The sequence below is a fragment of the Archocentrus centrarchus genome, chromosome 24 (genome assembly GCF_007364275.1).
Source record: "Archocentrus centrarchus isolate MPI-CPG fArcCen1 chromosome 24, fArcCen1, whole genome shotgun sequence".
NCBI classification, from domain to species: Eukaryota; Metazoa; Chordata; class Actinopteri; order Cichliformes; family Cichlidae; genus Archocentrus; species Archocentrus centrarchus.
In genome coordinates, this window is record NC_044369.1 from 24624817 (window position 1) to 24648908 (window position 24092).

The 24092-nt window shown below is 41.9% G+C and overlaps 1 protein-coding gene across 2 annotated transcripts; it reads right to left on the minus strand.

Moving 5' to 3' along the window:
- Positions 1-18989: 18989 nt before the first annotated feature.
- LOC115774173 (protein FAM177A1-like) lies at positions 18990-23830 on the minus strand. 2 transcript variants are annotated; one of them, XM_030721312.1, is made up of 5 exons: positions 23686-23830; positions 23205-23414; positions 23022-23088; positions 20309-20406; positions 18990-20231 (listed from the first exon to the last, which is right to left on the minus strand). In XM_030721312.1, the coding sequence occupies exons 1-5, from the start codon at positions 23752-23754 to the stop codon at positions 20016-20018; spliced, it is 660 nt and encodes a 219-aa protein (XP_030577172.1). In that variant the 5' UTR covers positions 23755-23830; the 3' UTR covers positions 18990-20015. The 2 variants fall into 2 exon arrangements, with proteins under 2 accessions (XP_030577172.1, XP_030577171.1); XM_030721311.1 differs by having other exon boundaries at positions 23199-23414.
- Between the last annotated feature and the right edge of the window lie 262 nt (positions 23831-24092).

Consider the following 24092-nt stretch of genomic DNA (forward strand, 5'->3'; position numbering starts at 1 on the left):
ATAAACAGTTTACAACACAGATTTTGCAACTCCTAAATGTCCAGTTTTGAGGAAAATGACTATTAATCTGACTTAAACTGCATCAGTCTATCAAATAAGGCCAAATAAAGAAATGGTGATGGTATGAAATCATCGCGGTTATGACACTAGAGCTTATGCACCTCTTTGTTGCTTTGATATTTAACAACCTAGACCCCGCACCACAATACATCCCCACCTGCAGCTGTCCCTCCCTCACTATACACCTCTGTTCTCTGTCTTTCTCTCCTCCAGCTTCTGTTCTGATTGCATGAAAACGTTGCTCATTCGAACTGCATCAGTGCAACATTTGCACAGCAGCATTTGCATCTGAAACCAGAAAGACCCCCACCCCCGCAGCAGCTAGAAGAGGCGTGGGGCTGATTTCTGGAGTGCAGGGGGATCTCCACCATCTATGAAAATACTTCTTCACAAAGCCACAGTCTGGTTAATGTTTTCCAAGTGCAAAGGTTTAGATGTTAAGCAACGAAGGAAACAGTGTGATGAAGCCCTTCTCTGAAAAGTGTAAGATGAAACATTAGTAGTTTTGACTCATTTTGCACCAAACATTTTCTTTCCATTACCATGGAGATTCTCAAATGTATATTTAAAAAAAATTCCAAATAAATTTCCCTGAAATCATTGGTTTCCTCTGGCGATTGGGTCAATTTTTATACTGCAAAAAAACCTAAACACATAAAAGTGAGCAAAGTAAATGATCATACAAACCAAAACACAGCACTGAGATTCTAAGAACCCCAAAGCAGTGAACAGCTTCTGGGAACAGCTTATCTAAAGTGAACTAAAGTGCTGAGTGATGCAAAGATGATATAAGTGTGTGTGTGTGAGATAGTGCTTTGCGTTGCTTCCTTTTTCTACACACATATTCTTTAGAATTTGGATGCTGTTCTTTGTAAATCATTAAGTGGTTTGACATGTTGCAAAATGGTTAAATAGTTGCACAGTGGCCTCAAGTTGTGTTGCAATTAATGGTGCCACAGTTACTGGGAAATGCTTTGGGCATCATACTGAAGTGCATTAAATAGAAAAGGGATTGCTTTTGTTCCTATTTGCATGACAGCTGATTGATGCGTGTTTTTTTAGCTGTACTTTAGACATAGATCAGCATGTACAGTATGCAGCGCGTGTGCTCCAGTTATTTGCTTTTATTTACTTAACTACTTGCAAGAAAATTGTACTTTTTGAATATCCACTATGTGCTAAATAATATCTCTGCTGCCATGACCGTATTCACTATAGCACTGCTCTGATGATCAAACTGGAACACCTGCTACTCATCTCTGTTGGAGACCGGGGTGCACCGAACTGACTGTACAATGGAAAGTGAAACACAGCTCAGCCATTGCGTAGCATACCAGTAAGTCCAGTTCTTTCCATGTAATTGCTTTGTAAACGACAATGAAAGGGAATGAAATAGCAGCAGCTAGCAGGTGGAGTCTCTACTGCCGTCCAGCTGATTTGCATAGTTAGACATGATCAAAATGCAGGCTCTGAATCAATTAAAAACCTGAAGTTCCTCGCGTGGCCACTTGAGTTTGGCTCTGCAGTCTCGGGCCCTGTCAGTCAGTCTCATGTTAAAATGTACAACAGAAATAAACAGTTTTGGTCACCATAGCTAATATTTCTCTTCATAGCAACTTTTGGGAGGTACATTTTTGTTTTAGCTCACCTGGCTTTATTAAGACATTGGACCACACAAGTTTGTGGTACTGGTGGAGCCAATTAAAAAAGCGGGGTGGGTGGTCGTGCAGCACAGCGAGCAAAGCCACGTGAATGGCCCTACCCACTCACTTCACCTACACTTTTTTTTGTGCAAATAATGTGGTCTGCTGTGCAGAAATTTGCAGTATCAGACTATCCAAGAAATCTGTGCTCCAGTTATGGTGAGCAAATTTCTAGAATTAAAAATTTTTCTAAATTGGCTGCTCCTCTGCGTGGCCAACCTCAGCAACAGTGACGGTAAGGACTACACCAGGTTGGCTGGTGCAGTGTAGTTTTTCTGTGTGAAGCCATTCTCGGTTTAGCTTGCATTTGGTTTTAAAAAGTTGGTGCCGGTGTTGAGCCACTATTAAATCCAGCTTTGAAACCAACAGTGGAGCTGCAAATTACTCTAATTCAGCACTTAAAGTGCCCATAGCCACATAAGACATCATGCTAGTGTCTTCATGAGATCATTTATACTAACTGTGACTGATAAAGTGCAAACTATATATAAAAAATGTGTACTGCCCCTTTAATATTTTACATTTTGGACTTAGCATAAAGTTTAAAAATAATGGAGTAATTTTGTTGCTCCATCATTTATCCAAGTTTTTTCTGCTCCCAGGAAACAACAACTTAAAATAACAACCACTTGCAACCCTGGTGTTGTGGGTCCACGTGATGGGGGCCAATATCGTAATTCTTATGCAGCATGGACCAACTTTAGAAGTGTTTATATCAAGTGGTTGGGACATTATAATGTTTATGCAGTCGCCCAAAATATCCGTGTTTGATTTTGTCGAGCTGCAGCTGGAAAATTGAGAATTGAACTTTGATAATGATGTGGTGCAGTGACAGTGAAGTTTGCTTAAACCAAAGTCAAAGGCAAGCCAACTGCTGACAGCAGAAGTTATGATTTCACAATCACACCGCATGCAATGAGTTATACAATTTATCACATGCAAGTCCTGCATGTTGTGCACATTTCTTTCCCCCCATCAGATTCTCTTGTGATTTAAAATAAATGTGATTAAAGGGGTATTTCAAGGCTGTGACCCACCAGAAGTTTCTTCCATCGTAATGACTTTGGCACAGTAAACGTACAGTAATGATTAGTAAAGGTCAGTAAAGTTCAACATAATCTTCGTTCTTTGTTCTTTTTCCAGTAAAAACGGAGTCTATGAATCAAATATGAAGCGTGAGCAAGAGCTGACTGGTCTTTCTGAGTGAGCCATTTAAGAACAGGTGTCTGTGGTAACAATAGAGCGAGCATGGAAGGGGAGGGAGGTATCCGTGGTTTAACCCACATATCCTATTATAAAAGTCTAAAAAAAAAAAAGCCCTAAATAACACATGAATAGCATATGAAATCCCCTGGATAGACACAAGACAAATGACGTTCACAGACGCTGAGTGCATTTATTTTGAAGCCAGTGCTTTCTCTGTCTAATCTAAAAATACGCAAATATGCAAAGAAACCCACATGGCTGGATGTGAGAATGGTGGGTGAGATCAATAGTGGTTTTACACAGCCTTCTCCCTCCCACAGACTTCCTCTTTGTCCTGAATATATCACAAAGCTATCCTATCCTGTAGGATGGATAGATTCACATAAGTCCTATTACAGGGCTTATTATAGGCTACATTAGAGTTATGCCTGAATGCGTAGAATTAAAATGAAGAATACAAACCAAAAATCCAAACTGGGGGGAGGGGGGGGGGTTAACCAACAAAAACAACCAAAGCTTCGCTTTCTCCTGAGGAAGTCGACATGTCTCGGTCTGTGCCACAGGGCTGCAAGAAACCCAAAACCGCTCCTTCTTTGTCGAAGCCCCCCCCACCTCTCTTTGAGCCTGCAGAGCGTCTCAGTACATGCCAGCAGGCGTATTCAGACAGGCTTTTCTAGAAGGCTTTGACAGCCATGCCATGTATCCTGTTCACTGTCTCTAACAGAGCTAACACATCATGTGTACTTCTAATGCCAAACGTACTGTGATACAGCACAGAGATGCCTTACTCACAAGCTGAGAGTGAGTGCAACTTTAGTCATTGCCCTCAGGCTTTGCGGCTGGAGAACCAGATCCCATTACAGTTTTTTTTTTTTTTAGTTTACTGACAATTAAATAGTTTTCATTACCAGAAGTAGATATTTTTAAGAGTGTCGTCTTAATTTGTGACACTGGAGGCTGTAAATACAAGCCTTAGCCTTATAACATCTGGAAAGCTGTTGGCAGATGTCACTCTAGCTAGGTCTCAGCTATGCTCCACTACAGTCTCCAGCTAGTCAATAATAAAGAAACAAATGTTACTCTCAGAAAAAAGACTACCAGCAAGTCAGTACGCTAATTGCATAGATAACCTGAATAACTGTTCTCTTAAAGCTAGCTTGATTTAACACAAACTCAGGTCAGCTAACAGCTTTACTCAGTTTTCCAGATATGGATTAAGCTTAGTCCTAGAAATAAATCTACATTGAACAAAGCTTTTAGTCTAAGACCAAGTTTAATCCATGTCTGGGAAACTAAGCTAATCAGTAATAACTGTCCCAGCAGACTAGTGTTTGCCTTGATGACAACTGCAATGCTAAATGAACTACTAACTAATTAACCACTTAACATTATGTTGATAGCACTGCATAACTTATAACTTACTGCTTGTCATCAGATTATTGATTGTTTTTCAGAGGCAACTAAGATATATATGGAAAAAAGACCTACAGATTTCCAGGAAATGGAGGGATGGCAGATACCAAAGCTGGAAAGCCCATCTCAAGTAATTTTGTAGGCCGTTATTTGGTGCTGGCCTCAGTAATAACAGACTGAAGTCAGTGCTTTCCTGATGGCTTAAGAAGAGAGGAAACACCCTGCAGCATCGCCGCAATGCCAACTGTACTGGACAGCAGCGGCCAAACCAACTGGGCTTTGGACCAGTACATGCATGATGAAGAAAGAGAAATATCAAACCGGTGTCAGCAACATACAAGATAATTACACTGTTGTGCTACCAAATATTAAGCAACCTTGAAGCCAGACCACAGCTTGATAGATTGCGGTGCACTAATAAGGAGAATGTGACAGATCCCAGTTACCAAAGGAATGACTCATTTTCTGCACACTACTGTACGCCTATGAAAATCCCCCCTTTTTGCACACTTACGCATTCATTAATTGAGTATCCACATTGTCCGCAAATGGAAATCATGCTCTCATCGACCTTATTTGGTTATGTCAGATAGTCAAACGGGATCGGGAATAAATAGCTACATTGAGCTATGAAGTCAGCGATGGGAATTCAAGGGGAATTTGGAACGGGAAAGCTGTTCCCAAAAATTATCCAAATGATGCGTAGCTATGGTGTGGCAAAAACATGGACGCTAATGTGTTCATTAAACTTAATACACCTTCACATGTTAAGAAATATTTAAGTACCTAAAGAATTCCTTTGGTCTCATCCTCAGCCTTTTTTGCTGCCTGTTCTTTCAAGCTCTCTGACATTCCCAAATTAAGCTGCATCCAGGAAATATAGCAGGGATATGAGCTTACATGCAATATCCTCAGTCAGGGAAGATTTATTGCCAGCCTGAGGGTGTGCTGGATCTTCAAAACTGCACCATAACTGCAAATTCGGCTTTCATTTCAGCTGTGAGATGTTATGAAGAACTCAGGAATGTGCTCACAGAGGACTGCTAGAGTGGAATTTTTTGCTGGGAATTTCCCACTAGTGCATGTGTGTGTGTTTGTGTGCTAGTGAGCATGTGCTCAGTGCGACTCTAGCCTGTGTGAAGCGCCTGTTGTCTCTGACTGAACACAAACATGTCAGACTGACTCAGGTGCATGTCTCCTTTTGAGGACATAAACAGGTGTGTGTCAGGTAAAAAAATGCCAAGAAATGACTCCTGTTTATAGGAGCGTTATTACAGATCAGTTGCACTGTATGAGTGAAAGATAGTTCCCTGTTCAAGAGGACATCCTGTACTCCAAAGGTAACAACAAGCTACCCATTAATGCCTCTGTTTTATATGTATTTCACAGATAATACCAAGACTCGACTGTGGATTTCAAAATAAAACTGTGATACGTATGTGGTGAAATTTGTTTTGGGAAGAACATACCTGCAAAGCTACGTTAAAAGTGTAAATTTGCAGAGGTTGAGGACTACTGATGACCTCCAGTAGCACCATTGCTTAGAGGCTGCATCTCTCCCTTCTAAAATCCCCCAAACTTTCCACACGCCAAATCTCTCCTCCCCACCGCCAAGATAATGGCCTTTTCAGGACTCCCATGATACTCGCTCTGCTATGGATCCACCGCAGCCGGTACGCTGGCAGCCTGGCAAGCAGTAGTTTACCACGGCCATGTGTTCCACCTAATTGCTTTTCCAGGGTAGAGCGCAGGGCAGTGTTATACAGACGAGACATTGAGGATGGAAGAGGAGGTGCGCAGGGAAGCTTTCTGGCCCAGATGTGTGCAGTAGCAGTCTGCCAGGCGCACATCTGCAATCATTTGAACCTACTGAGGGGAATTCCTCTCTCACTGTGCGCCTCCATATGTTTTGTCCCACTGAATCCTTGCCTCAGGACAATGAATTGGTCAACTGCTTTCCTCTGTTCTTCCTCTCATATTTCCCTCTATGTGTCATGATCTGTTTCCCCACAGACAGACAAACAGGCTGGTGTGGGATCCTTTGTGTTAAGGAAATTTAAAAGGAGGATAAAAGAGCCAAATCTTTCTGTAAATATACAGTACTGCGTATGAGGCACAGACATAACAAGCACTTAACTGTGAGGCTTTGTTTGGTAACGTGGGCTCTGAATGCACCTCACCACACATGTCCTTACTATGACAAAGGAAAAATGCCATACAATTTCAGCCACAAATGTTTCATTAAAGCAGGAGACAGGACTCTGCTTGCCTAAAAAGCCTCCAGAAATCAAAATAGTAATTTTATTTTAACAGCACTGGTAAGTGGGTTAAATTTGACAAAGGAGTTAAAAATATCTATTGTTTTGCTGCTGCGTGGGCTGGCCACAGCACAACAAAAGCAGGGAGTTTCCTCTCCTCCACCATGATGGGAGATTTCCTTGTATTAGCATTTTAAGATTTGGGACGGGATGTTCTCGTTAACGCTGATGTACACTGAGATGCGGGTCAGTTTTCGGCCTGTACACGAGCACGGCATCAAATTCCCCCAATTTCTTCCCAAATCTTTTGGGACGGGAAGCATGAAAGGCGTCGAGTAATACAAACCTGATCTTGTATTCACATTTCTATGAAATCAGGGTCTTTTATGTTTGTCTTTCTCTGCAGATGGTTTGTTCTCATTCTCCTTTTCCTGTGGTCTTTAATAAAACATGACCACTTCCTTGAGACTCACACTCACTGTTTATTTGGCCTTCTCTTCTGTTATTAGTTTAGGACCATGTAGGTGTCTGGGCACACCCTGGGTTGCCATATTGAGTAAAGTGGATCCGCTACAGGTCATTTACGCATATTTGTATCCCTTAATGGAAGGGCAGTCAAGACAGTGGCACTCTATAAATACTAGCGCTGACGTTCTTCTTTCAAGATCAGTGTATCTAACTATGAAATGAAAAGTCTTTGAGCTTCAAGTGTAAGTTTTGTGCTGTGAATTCCACATTGCTCGAAGCTCACATACTAGAATGCTGGTGCACCCTGGATATTAATTACATTTAAAGCTGCACTCAAAAAAATAAATTCTAAAGGATTAACTAAACTGTATAATACTAATACACACTATATGGACTAAAGGACTGGGCCATCGACACATGACACCTGTAGGAGCTACTCAGCCATGGAACTGTACCATGAAGCTCCCAGCGCACAGTTTTTGTGATGATGTTAATGCCAGAGGAGGTTTTGAACTCGGGCAGCACGGTGGCGTAGTGGTTAGCACTGCTGCCTCACAGTTAGAATACCATCTGGAAGGCCTGGGTTCGATTCCACCTTGACCCAGGTCTCTCCCTCTCTCTGTGTGGAGTTTGCATGTTCTCCCCGTGCTTGCGTGGGTTTCCTTCGGGTACTCCGGTTTCCTCCCACATTCCAAAGACATGCACTTACTGGGGTTAGGTTAATTGGCTAATCTAAATTGCCCATAGGTGTGAATGAGAGCATGAATGTGAGTGTGAAAGGTCGTCTGTCCCTCTGTGTTGGCCCTGCAACAAGCTGGCGACTTGTTCAGGGTGTACCCTGCCTCTCGCCCTATGACAGCTGGGATAGGCTCCAGCCCCCCCGCGACCCTTAACAGGATGTGCGGAAGCGGATGGATGGATGGTTTGGAACTCTTCAGGTATTAAGAAGGTGGAGCGTTGGCGACTACGATGCACTCTGCAGCTTCACATGGTCTGACACTTTATGGCTGAGTTCTTGTTATTCCCAAACACTTCCACTTTGCAGCAACACCACTTACAGTTGATCATGAAATATATAGAAGGAAAAATCTTCCACAAATTTACATGGTACAACAGTGGCATCCTTTTACAATATCACGCTCAAATTCAGTGAGCCATTTAGATCGACCCATTTTTTTCACAAGTGTTTGTAAAGGTGGATTTTTATACACCTGTGGTGATGGGACTGAAAACACCTGAATAAAAAGATTAAGAGGTGAGACCTTTGTCTATATAGTGTGAGTTCTAAATAGTAATTATTAAGCTTTCACATAAATAAAATGCTCTTTTCCTTCTTTTTTCCTTTTAGCCTTTAGCACTTTGTTTTCTGGTTTGGGCTACAAAAAGTCAAAGAGGGCAAAAGGAAACATTGCATGATTCAAAATACAGTATCAGTTTATAAATACTACATACCATTTGTATATTTATTATGATCTCACTTTAATAATTTTCAAACGGGCACCAGTGAATATACATTTTTTCTTATCCTGTTTTAAAAGAATATCCTTTTTGAATATTACTATTTATTATAGAATTAAAGGATTTACCTATGCCTCTTGGATTTTATGTGCATTTTATTATTATAATAATATATATAACACATATCTTTACATTTGTGTTTATCGTTACATTTATGTACATTTGTACTGCAATATGGAAATAACCATAGACTGTATATAAAAGATGGATGTAGCCACAGTGACATCACCCACTGTCTTGTGAACTAACATTTTGAAGTCTAAACTTTTGCATCGTGGCGCTCCCCGTCTTGTTTATTTGTAGATGGGTGTCTAATGCTAGGTTTGTTTGCTAGGCCCATCTCTCAGTGATATAAAATGATAGGCTATTCTAACTTATGCAATTAAATAAAATGTATTTACCAGCCCCTCATAATCCATAACTTTAAGTCTTTTATGTGCGTAAATTTAAAAAAAGTAATTTTGCACAGTTTTCATGACAGAATAAATCAACTGCAGAGTTTTTGCAACAGTCTGTAAACCTGTAAATTTGTAAATTCAGGCTTTTTAAAAAAATAAATAAATAAATAAGGCAGACGCGTGACTTTTGGAGTGAGCCTAATGTGGCCAAGTGATGTAATTCAGGCTCTTTTGTTTCATCAGTATCCACTTTTATTAGAAAGGACTATCAATCAGAATCAGAATACAGAAATTGCTTTGTTACAAATGTTCAGTCAAAATAAAGAAAATATGAGGGTAGAAAAATTAAATCCTATATATAAAAATAAGTAAAAATAAGGTGCTCCAGTTTGATGGTCACAGGTAGGAATGATTTCCTGTGGCGTTCTGTGGTGCATTGTGGTGGAAAGAGTCTTTTGCTGATCGTCCTTTTACTGTTCAGCGCGTCATAGAGAGGGAGTGAAGGATTGTCCAAACACCGCCATCACAGAGCCAAGGTCCACACCCACAGTGTTACTGGCCTTGTGGATCCGCTTGTTGAGTCTATTGGTGTCTGCTGCCCCAGCACACCGCAACACACAACATGGCGCTGGCCACCACAGACTCATAAACATCCTGAGCATCGTCCGGCAAATATTAAAGAGCCTCAGTCATTTCAGAGAACAGAGACGGCTCTGGCTTGCTTAGCAGAGGTCTTCAGTGTTGTGTATGGATACTTCCTGTAGAAAATGCAACATTTAAAAAAGACGTTCCACGAAGCATTTTTCCAGTGGCCTCAAACTTGGTGACAAATAACGCTAATTTCCCTTCGTTCTTTCTGTGACTGCCTGTCAGTACTACTGCAGTCTGGTTAAAACAGAAAACGAGTTCCTATTCTATTATTTCTAGTGCCAACAACCGCAAGCTGTGCCATTTGTAATTGACCCAGAGGCCTCCTGACATATTTACTGCCTTCTTGTTTCAGATCCGTGTTCACACTGTTCAGATGTGCGAACAGTGACTGACACTATGTGGGGGAGTCGGTGGGGGAGGGGTGTTTGGGGGGTGTTGCTCTTTACTGAGGAAAGTACCTAAAGTTTACATTTGGACCTGAATGTCCTTTGCAGTGCCTCACTCCACCCATGCAGGCGCATTATTCTGTGGAGGATGTTTCACTACTGTTTGCCATGACCAGTAGTTACATAAACCTTTCAGGAAAAAGGGAGCAGGCCTCCACCCTTCAAAGCATAACACTCACTGACCATTCCGGTTTTCAAGAAGTCAAAACGCCCAAAATAATCTGACTCACTGCTACTTCTTCAAACTGAAAATAACATTGGAGCTGCAGGGCAGATGTCAAAGGTCAACAGTTTGCACACCTTTTTTAACCTTAATGCTTCAGATACTGAATGCAACAATACATGAATAATGAAAGCAAACTGTAGGTTCATTGACAGACATGTAAAAGGTTCCCCATCCCTCCTACACAGCAGCAAAACACCCCGACTGAAAAACCCAGAGTCTAAAAAACCCTGAACTACTCCTTGTGGCAGTTTTTGGTTTCTTTTTCAGTCAATTTGAGTCTCTTTTTTAGTTAGCTTGTGTCTCTTTGTGATTATTTTGTCTCTCACTGTGCAGCCACATTGCAGCAATTTGTGGTTTCTTTATGTTTGATGTTCTTTTTTCTATTCTAGTAGTTTTACATCACTGCGTGCCTCTTTGTGCAGGTTGTTTTTCATTATCCATCCATAACAGTTAAAAACCAGTGAGGGTTAGCCAATCAGATTTAAGATGGTCATGCTCTTCTTTTCTCTCTTCTCTTCCTTTTTTTTCCTATTTTATTCCATGCAGCATGTGTAAACTGGTAGCAGGTGATTCCCGCTTCTAGTCCTGCCAGAGGTTTCGTCCTCCCTGCTGTCGCCAGCAGTTTGTTCATGCACAGCTGTTGGATTGTTGCAGTTTGCAATTGTGCTTTGGAAATATATAAATACAATTTGTTTACTTTTATTAAATTATTGCATTAAACAGCAGCTTAGTGGGAGGAGTCAGCATTATACTGCACATAATAGTCTTTTTTTTCCTGTAGGCTATTAGACCTGCAGTGGAAATTTAAGCATATGGCAAACAAAACAGCACACAGAACCAGAATGTTTTCCATCAGGAAATGTGTATCAGCCAAAAAAAAAAAGAAAAAAAGAAAAGTTATTTTTGTTCTAGCTGCAGGTTCTGGAGCTTTTTTACGGTGCTTTTATCCTCTTAATAATCGTTAGGAGGTACTTGGTGATTTAGCATGATTCAGTTGCTTTTGGGAAACACCTAAATGTTAAATTAGGTTCATAAAAAGGATTTTTACCACCATCATAACCTTAAGATGCTTTTGGGAAATGAGACTCATGTCAGTTCCATGCTGGGACTTTTCACAAAGCGTCAGCACTTATCACGGCTTGTGTCCAGATGAGGACAAAGTTAGAGATTGTAATTGAGGACACACTGGTTTGATTGCTGTCAGATGCTTGAGTCATAATGGCTCGATAAGGACAAGATAGCGCCAGGTGCTTTTACTGACTCATACATGTGTTTATCTTGGATTTTTTATTTTATTTTACTTTGCAAGAAAATTTTTTTGCAGACAGATGCACTTCAACAAAAAAACAACAACAACAAAAAAAAACAATGCTTAAATGGAGTGTCTTGTTTTTGTAGCAGCAAAAAGTTATGATGAGGCTGACATAGATGTAGTGTTTTATTTTTTTATTTTGCAGGTTTTACTAAATAATCAACAATAAGGTAGCATGAAGTCAAGCATAAAACTACAACAACGAAAAAAGTTTGCACATATTTTTTTTCAATATCCTTTACATGTATTAATTGTTAAAGTGAGTCTTTAACTTCCTAATTACAGCGAGGCTGTTGCTGGCCAAAGACTAGCATTTTCCTGTGCATTAAATAGCAGTTTTTACAATATGCTGTTAATTTTTAACAATATAAATAAATATGCTACATAATGGAAAAATATTGCACATGTGAGCTTGCCATACTCGGTGACCCTGTATGTCACATCTATCTGGTGCCTGGTGTTTGCAGGCCAGTACAGTGTGGGCCTACAGGTTATACAGTCTTACCATTGTTGTCACTGTGGCAGCCACCTGTACTAGCAAACTTGTAGCTGAGATAGTAGGCAGCTAGAGCCAGGGACTTTCCACCACAGTGTGTGTGTGTGTGTGTGTGTGTGTGTGTGTGTGTGTGCGCGCGCGCACCAGTACTTGACAGTAAAGTGCATGTTTCTGCATTTGGGTGTGTGCATGTGTGTTTGGGTGTGCAAAGGGCACTGTGTGCAGACAGCCAGTGAGTGTAGTGTGGTGTGAACTGCAACATGTGTGAGAAAAGTAGCTCTGGCAGTAGTGAAGCGGAGATCCTAATCGTGCATCGTGTGTTTTCGATGCATGTAAAAATCAGCGCGAGTCTGTGTGTGTGTGTGTATGTGTGTGTGTATGGGAAAATGAAAATTGTAAAACTGATTTTACTGCAAGACGGCATGCAAATGTTGCACCAGGAGGCATATTCAGAACAATAATTCCTCAGTGTCATTGTGTAGCATGCAAACATGACCAGACTTTATCATATTGTATTCCTCTGTACCCCCCACCCCCCACCCCCACCCCCCCTTAAGGAATGCAGGAATGGATCAGTGTGTTATAACTGAAATGACAATGGCTGTCATTCTCGAGTCATGGCCCTGGCTGCAGGGGCTTCGTCTTTGAAGACAGGCTCTCTGTTTTTAAACCTAAAGCCCACGGAGGAAGCAAAGGCTAAGGGGGTGAGACAGAAGCTCAAGCAGTGCTGGAAATCCCCTTCCCTCAGCCTCGTCTTAGACGTACAGGGCCCCGCTGAGGCCCACATCAAAGGGGCTGCTGCTGTTCTCATCATCCTCCCTCTTTCTGTATGTCTCACTGTATGTCTTGCAGTCCTTACCTCCTCTCTTCTGTTTCCATTTATTTACATGTCTCTTTTCACACTTAGGAGTTCTTAGTAGCATCTCAAGGACAAGCCAGCCAGGTGCCAGATTGATTAGCAGGTTGTCTTACATCTGGAGTACAAACTGCACTGCAAGTCTTGTGCAAGAACAGTAATTTGCAAGTGACTAAACAGCATGTGCACCCTGATTAATCACAGACTGGCGGTATCAGCACATATGGCAGTCTAGTAATGGCGTATTACATTTTTTTTGGGATCCATGATTAAAATTGTGCACTACATATGAGCAATTCAGAAGCCAAAATGCTCACTGAATGGGTCCCCCCTGATCACTAAACACCTTCTCTTCCAGCCCCCCACCTCTCAAAACCCACAAAAATGCCAGGTATGCTCGGAGCTGCAGGCAAATCGAGTCTGTCGTGTGGACAGGGAGGGGACTGAAATAGGAATGCTTAAGCAGCATTTGGGACTGACCCTTTTGCATATGCAGGCGCGTTTGCTTGAGGATGTTTGTGCACGTGTGCACACTCATGCCAGCGCCAGTGAACACTAAGTTAAAAGGAATGCCGTTGTTAATTTTCAAGTCTGGATTTTCCCTCTTAATCACCGATCGCTCGATGACTGCAGCGCGTCTCACATCTCCTTGAAGGAAGCAGCATAAATGGACCAGTTTCCTCTCTGTTGATCTGCCTGTTACTCAAACCTGCTCATCATGATTAAATTCTGTTTGGTTTTCAGTTTTAATGAGGTCACGCTGTTGTTACATTTTAACACTGGCAACTATTTTGTCAAAGCATTTAAGAAATGTACCATCAACAAACTTACTTCACAGTCCGTGTACTCACGTGCTGTTTCAGCTTAAATGCACCCCCTTGGCCTATACTAACCTCAGTTTGTCACTCCTGTTAAAGAGAGTAGTACCCTCTGCTGGACTCATACGGAATTGCTCAATTTTGCCTGCTGTTATTCGCCCAAAACTAATAAAAAAATGGCACTATAGAATAAGTTGCTAAAAAGCAAAACCGTATTAAGCAAATAAAAGTATCTTGGATGCATTTACTGGTTTTGGTCGGGATGCTACTCTACTTTTGGGGTAGGAAGGACACACAATGTAGCAGTGAGTGGGTTGACTGTAAATGGAAATAAGTTTAAGTTAGTGTAACTCATCCCTCTTAGAAGAGGAATAAGAATAACGTTACTGATCCCAGAGTAAAATCCATGTCTGAAAGCTCATTTGCTATTTGTATGAGAACTGAAAAGCCTGATGGCTGTGGGTACGAATGATTTTTGCTGTGTCTCCACTGTAAAACGGAGCGAGAGGAGTCTTCCAGTCCTCATGGTTTTTTTTTTCGTTCCGTAAAGGTGTTATAAAGTGGGTGATCAGAGTTGTTCAGGATGGCTTCTGTGGTTGTAACTGGTTACCACCACAGACAGTAGCTCTGCAAGCTTCTTTGACACTGGCGCACAGCAGATCAAAGGTTTTATTTTCTCTGCTAGGGCAGTCAAGATATTGTGTGTCTGTCTGGTGGAAGGAAAAAAAAAAAAAAAAAACCATGACTGAAGTTTCCTGAAATTATGAAGAGGGCCTCTGGATGTTTAGTCTGTATCCTAGCAACAGCTTCATGGAGAACTTCACGTGGAACCTGCGGTATACTTTCTGAGTCTTCAGGAATATCTGCAGCTCATCACTTTTGTTGGGCAGACAGTTGATGTTTCCCATGATGAATGCTGGCAGAAAGAGCTTAAATCTCCACTGCCAAGCCTTCACCTTTGCACCACCACGGCAACCATGAAAACATCTCTTTATCTCAGCTGGAACAGGCTTGAATCCTCCAGATCTGCTCCATTTCAATGAAAAAAAAACTCTTCTCCCCACAGAAGTATCCATCAGCACTTGACAAAAACAAAAATAATCAATAAAAATACAACAAGAACAAAGTAAAGTTTGAGTAAAGATCAGCGCTGCCGGACTGCTGCTACCAGTTGAAGTAGAGGTTCTAGAAAGGTTGAGGGTTCTAATTTTTTAGGCAGCTCCTTTTAATTTTTATCATTATTATTTTTACCATAGATGGTATAAAAGATGGTTTTAGCCATGATGTCACCCACTGATGACTGAGGTCCCATTATGTAGCATCGAGCTGAGTGTTTTTTTGCCACTGCCAACTTTGGTGTTCGTGACTGTGTTAGCAAACTTATCAGATTTTGAGGTTAAAAGATTTAAACCCCATTAGGGGCAACTGACAGAAAGTGCAAGCAAATGCCAAAATACCACTGGTTGTTAGATTTGGCACACTTGCCAAAGATAAAGAGACCAGAGAGGCTTATATTATTACTGATTATCACTGCTTCAAGTATAACATACTCTTTTATTATGTTCCCTGGTGGTTCTTATTTAAACTTGTTGTATTTTCAGTTTTGTTTTTATTCTATGTCTCTGAATAAATTGTGTATATTTTAAGACTTGCCTGGTTTAAATTGCCTAAGTGACTGCAAGGTGCCCAAGTCCTGGGGCTGAAAAACAAGCCCAAATCATCATCCCTCCAACACCATGCTGACAGTTGGTATAATTTGTTTGTGCTGAGGTCTTTTACCCATCAATGGGACCAGTTTCTGCTCTTTTGTTCAAGGGGGAACAGGATGAGCACTGTCAGAGCCCCACAAAACAACCTCCAGCAGGTCACTGGTGTGAATGTCTCTGCCTCAAACAGTCTGCAGTCTGGAGAAGCCGTGGAGAACATTATGCTGCCTGTAACATCAGTCAGCATGAACAGTTTGGTGGTGGGTCAGTGATGATTTGGGGGAGGCGTATCCATAGAGGGATGCACAGACCTTTACAGGCTAGGCAATGACATCCTGACTGCCATTAGGTATCAGGATGAAATCCTTGGACCCACCATCAGATCCTATGCTACAGTGCCTGGCCTCATGTGGCGAGAGTATGCAGGCAGTGCCTGGAGGATGAAGGAATTGATACCATTGACTGGCCCCCACACTCACCCAACCTAAATCCAACAGAACACCTCTGGGACATTATGTTTCAGTCGATCCGACGCTGCCAGGTTGCACCTCAGGCTGTCCAGGAGCTCAGTGATGCCCTGGTCCAGATCTCATCGGAGATCCCCCAGGACAACATGAGCATGCCCCAAAGTTGTCAGGCAAGCATACAATCACGTGGGGGCCATACAAAGTACTAAGCACCATTTTGAGACGCTGCAATGAACTAGCCTGCCGCATTATTTTTTCACTTTGAATTCAGTCCTCTGTAGATTCATTATTTTCATTTCCATCAAGTGAAGGCATCCTTTCATTCCTAACACATTACCCGGTCCATATCAGTATAGATGTCAGCAGGATTTTGTCCCATTGAGACCTCATGTATTTTCAAAGCGTTCTATTAATTTTTTTGAGCAGCATATCAGAAAATTCAGTTCAATCACAAACAAAAACCCCAGGCTGAACTGAGATTTTAAATTTATGCAGAATTGACAAAATAACAAAATAACTAATTGATAAAAAATTGCTAGGAGCCCCTTTTGATTCAGATACAGCAGGTTGGACAAACAACGGCATGGATTAACCTTCAGGCTTGTAACTCCATCAATATTCTTAACAAAAATATGAATGTCACAGCTTAACTCAGATTGGAAACATAATTTTAAAATGTGCCCCGTCTCCGTTTGGTGAAATACCAGCATGATGAATTATCAGCAGTGTGCTATGACTTTGTACGGGGCTGCGCAGCCTGTCAGTGGGTGGTACTGTCTCTCAATGTGGATACTGTGTGAGGATGCCTTGTGTGGCCCTGGCTGTGGAGTGAATTCACTTCACTTTCTGAGAATTAGAGATGAGCTGTCTCATCATGGCACGACTGTAATGATGTGCTGTGACATGTAAGCCACCACCAAATGCAGCCTCATCCACCAACAAGCTTTTCTTTCCTAGCTTGTTTGAAAGTTTGCAGTTTTAGGTGTCCAAATATATAATTTCCCAGCTTGTCTAAATGACCAGAAGGACACAGAAAGCAGTGATTACACTGAAGGGGAAATGTTGTTTTTCCTGTCATGCTCACCACCCAACATTTCCATCGCAAGTCATTCGGGCTCTCATCAAGCCCTAAAATACTGGCATACTACTTTTTTTTTCTCGCCTTGTTTCATTTTTAGAAAATAAGTGAAACCACTCTGAAAGTGGAATTTCCTCACACTTCAAAACCTCCAGTTTGTCGTGTTGGTTTTTCGTGAGCATTAAAATTTGTTCTCAGCATTAGCGACACTAGTTTGACTGATCCTAACGCAGTGCACTAGCTCTTTCTGGCACTGTCAAGCAGAAACTTGATCTGCATAAAAAAAATCAAAATGAAACTTAATATGTTAACAAAAAGATTTTTCTGATTACAAGGGGGGAAAAATTGAGCATTTCGGAAACAAAAAGACTGCTGGACGCCTCGTCGTGGTATAAGCTCATTGGACCTTTAGCCAAATGAGCCAAAAATACTTACTGACGTATTTGTCAAAAATTAAATGCATACTCTGACCCCCCTCCCCCCCTTCCCCCCAATAAATAACAAGGTACAGGCTAGTTAACATTTTTAAAAATTTTAGTTAACATTTTTAACCTACGCAACAACTGAAGCACAATTTCCTGGCAACTACAAAGAGTTTTTGTGTGAGGAGGGTTAGCTGATCTTTTTAGCTAAGCTATGCTAAGCTAAGCTATTGGGCCACTGGCTGCAGCTTCTTGTCTACTTTACTTAAAAAAGTGTGATATCAGTTTAAATTAGTCAATTTACTGTAAATCTTTTTATTTATTAAATGTGTGTTAAGATTTTCTTTGGGAGTGATCAGGATTAGAAATAAGTGCATCACAGGGAAGGCTCAGGTTGAGCAGTTTGGAGACAAAGTTAGAGAGGCAAGACTGAGATGGTCTGGACATGTGCAGAGGAGGGATGTTGAAGATGGAGCTGCCGGGCACAAAGATTCATGGATGTAGTGAAGGAGGACATGCAGAGGGTGAGATGGAGGCAGATGATCGGCTGTGGTGACCCCCTAAAAGGAGGAACTGGAAGAAGACTTTGTTTTTGACCACAGACTATATATGAATATATTTACATATTTATATACAGTCTTAGTTTGATTCTTTTTGAGCCTAGTGCAGTAATCTGCCTAATTACTTCCATAGTCTTCCTTTAATTTATTGAAAAATTATTTTGGTTTTTACAAGTTTACATCAAGCACCACAGGTAGATGTGGAATATTCAAATCTGCAGCAAAAAGGACATTTTTTTCTAGTGATCCATGTAGGTTTTCACCTAAACACGTGTTTTCTCTAATAAACTTTTGACTTCATAATCCTTAAAAAATCATTAAGGATTTCTTTCATAAATTTGAGATACTTCTCAGAGAATATTGGATATTTTACAACTTCAGACGTGTTAATTCTCAATATATCACCTCCCTCCCCCACCTACTAACTTACTGCCACTAGTGGTACTAACCTTGAATGGCCCTAATGCACTAAAAGTTGCATAGTTTGGTACTGAATTGGTTTGAAATATCTATATAGTGATTCTGGAGTGTAATCTGCTGCCAGCCCTGCCAGCTTTCACTCTGCATGTTGTCCACCTCTGAGTCGGACTAAAGCGTGCGTTGTGTATGTCATCAGAAGCGACTGCAGAGGAGGTCGTTCACGACCACGGAAACCCACTCGGCCCTGAAAATGGACGCATTGTGCAGCGAGTGGACAGGGTCTCTGACCTCAGAGCGCTCTGCATACACAATGACACAGGCTCTTTGTCAGAACTGACAAAGCCAAACCCTGGTGCCACTCACGCTGTAGCTGCACGATGACTCTTTAAAGGAGACAAATCAGCAGAGCTGCCAGTGCTGACTTAGGAAATTAAAGCTGGTTCCATTTATCCTGGACATGTTTGCTGTTTTAAAATAAATATACAGACAAGTATAAAAGTCAGACAATAAATTTATTAACAGTTTATTATAGTGTTATCTAAAACTATAGAAAAATGCCTAAATTAAGTGCTCAATCAGTTCAGTAAAATAAATACATAAATATAAAAAAATTGTACTAAAAACAGTTAAAAATGTAAGTTTGCATGTTTTTATACAGACTTAGTGTCAGAATGCTCCCTGCCATTACCGAAGGCTTACACATTACATCTACTATGTTTGTGTTTATAGTAGAAAAGGCAGATCAGAAGAGCAACACAGATCACCAAAACACATTTCCATTGCATTTTTGCTTTTTTAAAACATGTCAGTCAGCCCCTGTGGTCTGCAGACGTTCTGATAACCCAGACTAAATCTGCTCAGTGCTTCCATAGACATTTAGTGAAACGCAAGCTTAATACACATTAAGAGGGGAAAGAGAGGACCGATCGGCATGTGAGGGGCGTTCAAACGGCCAGCTCTTTGGTGCAGCCAGGTGTTCCAAGAAGGACCTGATCTGGACAAAACAGCAGTTACTTTAAAACCTATTTATAACACAGTATCCAGCGTGGAGTGCACTCAGTGAATTAAAGGCTGTTTTATGTCTGCAAAGACAAGTAGTTGCACTGTCTCGGCTGGATCTGTGGTTTAGGCACAATATCCGGTCCATCGGAAGCACGGAGGGGGGGGGGATAACTTATCAAAATGGAAACCTGCCCTGAAAGGGCAAACGATGGAATGAAAACTGTTAGCAGATCAATTGGCACATAAACATTTGTTGAGTTATATTTCTTTTTTTTTTTTTCCACAACACACCCCTTGTTAATTTTAATCTATTCAAAGATCAAAATACATTACCACGTTATCCAGCAGTTAATTCCTCGAATGCCGCGCTGCTGCACCTCTGCTGTCCTCGCCATTCGATCGCAGTACAGCAGCGCTGCCCATCTAAAGCCGCGTCACACACACACAAACCAAACAGACTGGTGAAACAAGACGGTGTTCCTTCTTTAAAAAACAGACACTGAGGAGCAAAGCTCCTTTTTCTGGGGACGGTTAATTTGCTGTCACGATAGCAGGGACGCGGATGGTGTTCAGAGCTGCCTGATCTCCATTCTCTGCCCGATCGGGGTGAGGGGCCGTCACCTCCACCTCCACCTCTATGTGGTCCGTCACGGTGACTGGCTTGTCCACCTCTTCCTGAGATTGTAGGTGTTCAAAGGATCTCTCAGCTTCTTCTGACAGCCGGTTTTCCTCTTTCTCCTCCTCCCTCTGACCAAATGGCACAAATAAAATTTAACTTACACAAAATCACCAGAACATGCTCTCTGAATTAGAGCGCTTCCTACCTCTTTCTTCATCCTGTAGTATTCATCAATGGCATACTGATATTTGGCTGACGTTATCCCAAAGAGGGAGGCCATCCTCTCCCCGAGGTAGTCACAGGCTGCGGAACAAAAAAAAAAGATAAATGATGATAAAATACGAGCTGATTAAATCTCTTCCAACTCATGCAGCAGTGAGTCAAGGTTGTTTTTAAGTGTTAGCGAGCTGGGCAGTTTGGCAGGGCGTTCACAGCTGGCTGTCAGCTTCATCAACTGGTGACCTCTAGCTCGCACATGGCAGAGTTTGCAGCTGAGTGCAAATTGGCTGGGATGAGAATTAGCACCTCCAAGTCAGAGGTCACGGTTCTTGTCAAACTGCCTGACGACAGCTGCCTCAAGCAGAAGAGTTCAAGGACCTCACAAGTGTGTGTGTGTGTGTGTGTGTGGGGGGGGGGATGAAACAGAAGACTGGCAGGTGATGGGACACTGTACCTGTCTGCTGTGGCGAAACAGAGCTGACACCAAATTCAGAGTGGTCTATAGGACCCTCCCCTCACGTATCGCCAAGGTGTGAAATGAGCTTCCTCAGCATGTGTGTCTGTGCTCGCCCTTAAGCTGTGATTGCGGTTGACACGGTCTTTCCTACACTGGTGCTGGTATAGGAATCAAAAGCCGCGTTCCCATACGGAACGACTCGCCGGGGGTCGACTCGGCTTGCCGCGATTTGACGACATTTCCATTAGGACCAAGTACACTTTGCCGGTCCTTTTTCCGTACTCACTCACCTGAGGTTCTGAGCGATCTGAGGCGATACGAAAATGTAACGCGTAGGATCATGGCACTGATTAGCCAGGGAGTGTCGTCACTAGTGGAGTCATGAGAGCGACTCCTTCACCAGAATCAAGCCTGCCATTTTTAAAACCCCACAGCAAGAAACTGGAGGCATGCAAAGCACCGGTTGAATGCCCAGACCGACAGTTTGCCGTGGTAGTTTTGCAACATGAGAGCCATCTGAAACACACACACATATTATATTACACACATATTATAACCCTATACTGCTGGGCAATCACCGCCGAAGCACCCGTTACCTGCCCCTACTGGCTGAACAGCTGGTTAGCACAGAGCCTGAGGCGGCTGATCAAAGGAACTTTGAATTACCGTAATAACGCGACCGTTTGTCCTATCGGAAAAATTCAAATGGTTTCTGAAAGCTGAGAAACTGCACTTCACAACCGATATAGGGTATTACTGTGGTTTTATTACAGTAATTGTTGCCGTAAGTCTGCTAACGGTGGCACTTTTGAAGTACACTGAGCCGATTATGTTCGGTGGTATAGGGTTATACTTAACAACGATAACCTTCATCCATTAAAACATTATACGGGGGACTTATGAATGATGATGATATTAAACTGGCATTAGCTGTTAGCTTGCCTCTATCTCATCTATTGTTGTGTTGTGTTTTGAGCTGCATACGAGTTACGTCATGAGACTACTGCCCGCGCTGCTGTATCAACTCCACCCACACTGTGGTGGTCCTCAATTGCAATGGAAACACAACAGGACCGTGCCGAGTTGTGTTGACCGAGTCGACCCGTGCCGAGTCGTTCCGTATGGAAACGCAGCTATAGAAGTCAAAACAGGACACGCAGCGATCGCACTACTTTGCGTGGCGATACAGGGACACCACATATCGATATTTTATTAAATAAGGCGCACAAGCTAAAGCGCAGGTTTGCTGTCACTTTCTGTGCGCTGTCATTCATGAGGACAACAATGGTGAGCGCAGAAGTTTCTGAGATAGGAACAAGAGCTCAGTTATTTGGGAGAGGCTAGACTAGGACTAGAGCCAGCAAGGCAGCGACTGACCGATCATAAACAACCGAAACTAAGAGGCAAGCGATTACAAATAGGAGAAAAGAATACAGCTAACTGACAAATGACACGATGGGGGATATAATAGAGGGTTACCTAATGTTCACTAGCAGACAAATATTAGCAACAAAGCAATTTGCAATGAGCGACTGGCATCACATGTGGACAGGGATTCTGAGTAGAGGTGCTGCACCTCCGCATCAGAAGGAGCCGGCTGAGATGGTTTGGGTATATGTTAAAGATGCTCCCTGAGGTATTTTAAGCATGTACAACTGGGATAAGCACCTGAGGCAGAGCCAGGACATTCTGTAGAGATTATGTCCCTCAGCTGGCTTGGGAAGGCGTTGCTATCCTGCCTGAAATGTTGGATGTGGGGGGAGACTGTTACAGACAACGGATGGACAGCTGGTTTTAAAGTAGATTTAATTAAATTTATACAATTGTGGTTTAAAAACTGATGGCTTAATTACTGTGCAGGTGAAACATGCTTATAGAGACCTGCTACTGGCTGAAAATGTAGCTATTCTGTGACATCCAAATATAAAATAATATAGGGCACTGAAGTAAATAATGCAAGACTTTATGAAAGAAGAGCAATTTTATTTTTGTCTGTTTTTCTGTCTTTAATGTCAACTTTAAATTGTAGCAGGACAGAAATAATTGAATATTTGAACTAAAATCTTACATTTATAAATAAGCAAGTTAATTAACCATATCCTGAAGATGATTCACACCTGCATGACACATCAAAATACCATTCACTTCAAGTGAAAATATATATGCAAATCACAGTTGCTTTCTTTTCATTTCTATAAGAAATTAGTACTACAGAATATGTAAAAAATGTTACTACACAAACCTGAGATGGTGGATGTTGCTGCTCTCCACATATGGAACCAGAAGAAAGGCCCCCAGGTCATCTTTGACTACAACACAAATCAAATGTGACAGTTATTTAAGGACATAAATAAATGAAATGGCTTCTCTGTCACGAATACTAAAAAAAAAAATCTGCTGTCTGTTCACTGGTCCTCACCCTCACCGCATTGACCGGGGAGGACAGCAGGTCCTTCCTCTCCGGCTCCTTGTCCTCTGCCTCCTCATCCTCCTCATCGGTGCTGTACTCCTCCATGGTCTCACCACTGGAGAAATGGATGATGCGCCGGGGTGTCTTCTCCTTCTGCTGCTCTCCTCTCTCCAGCTCCTCCAGCTCCACACTCTCAAAGTCGTTGGCCGGGTTTGGACTCTGATTCTGGGGAGACAAAACAAGCAAACACGCAGAGGCGTTTGGACTATTTCACAAAGCAGGCAGCCAATCAGTGAAGGTCTTAGAGGAGAAAACAAAGCGCGGCGAGGCTTGTGTTGCCTTTATGAACACAACATTTGCAGTGTAATATCTTCAGTAAGCAGTCCAACATGACACAGCTGACAAGTGACAACAAGCTTGCAGTTGGATCATCAGCAACGCTCTGTAATCCCTCCGCTAACGGCGGTAATTATACAGGGGAAAGCTGTTTACTGACCGGCCCCACGTCCATGCTCCGTCCTATCGACACATTTACGTTAGTGAGATAGAGGGAGATATCGGCCATTGTTGAGGTCTTCTTTGTATCTCGGGATGCTGCGCCCACAGGAACGTCTCCTCACGGCCAGACCCGGAAGTGCCGTCACCCACCGCGTGTACGTAACAGTCACGACGCCTTACACTTAACAAAAAAAACAAAACAAAACAAAAAACAAACAAACAAACTGTTTGACAAAGAGCTATACAAATCAAAAATCTTATTTTAGTTGATTACCAATTTATTTATCAATTTGTTATGTATTTGTTTTTCTAGTAACTTCTTAAGAATTTGTGTGTGAAACATTTTAAAAAATATTTTATATTTATATATAAATTATTCGTATTTGAGAATTTTAACTTCATTTA

What these genes read in the sequence shown, in the direction of transcription:
- LOC115774173 (XM_030721311.1), bottom strand. Translation starts at nt 23,754, where the DNA reads ATGGCCGATATCTCCCTCTATCTCACTAACGTAAATGTGTCGATAGGA. An exon ending in GGAGCATGGACGTGGGGCCG is followed by an intron (nt 23,415 to 23,685) that starts GTCAGTAAACAG and finishes TTGTCTCCCCAG; the next exon opens with AATCAGAGTCCAAACCCGGC. An exon ending in CCCCGGTCAATGCGGTGAGG is followed by an intron (nt 23,089 to 23,198) that starts GTGAGGACCAGT and finishes TTTGTGTTGTAG; the next exon opens with TCAAAGATGACCTGGGGGCC.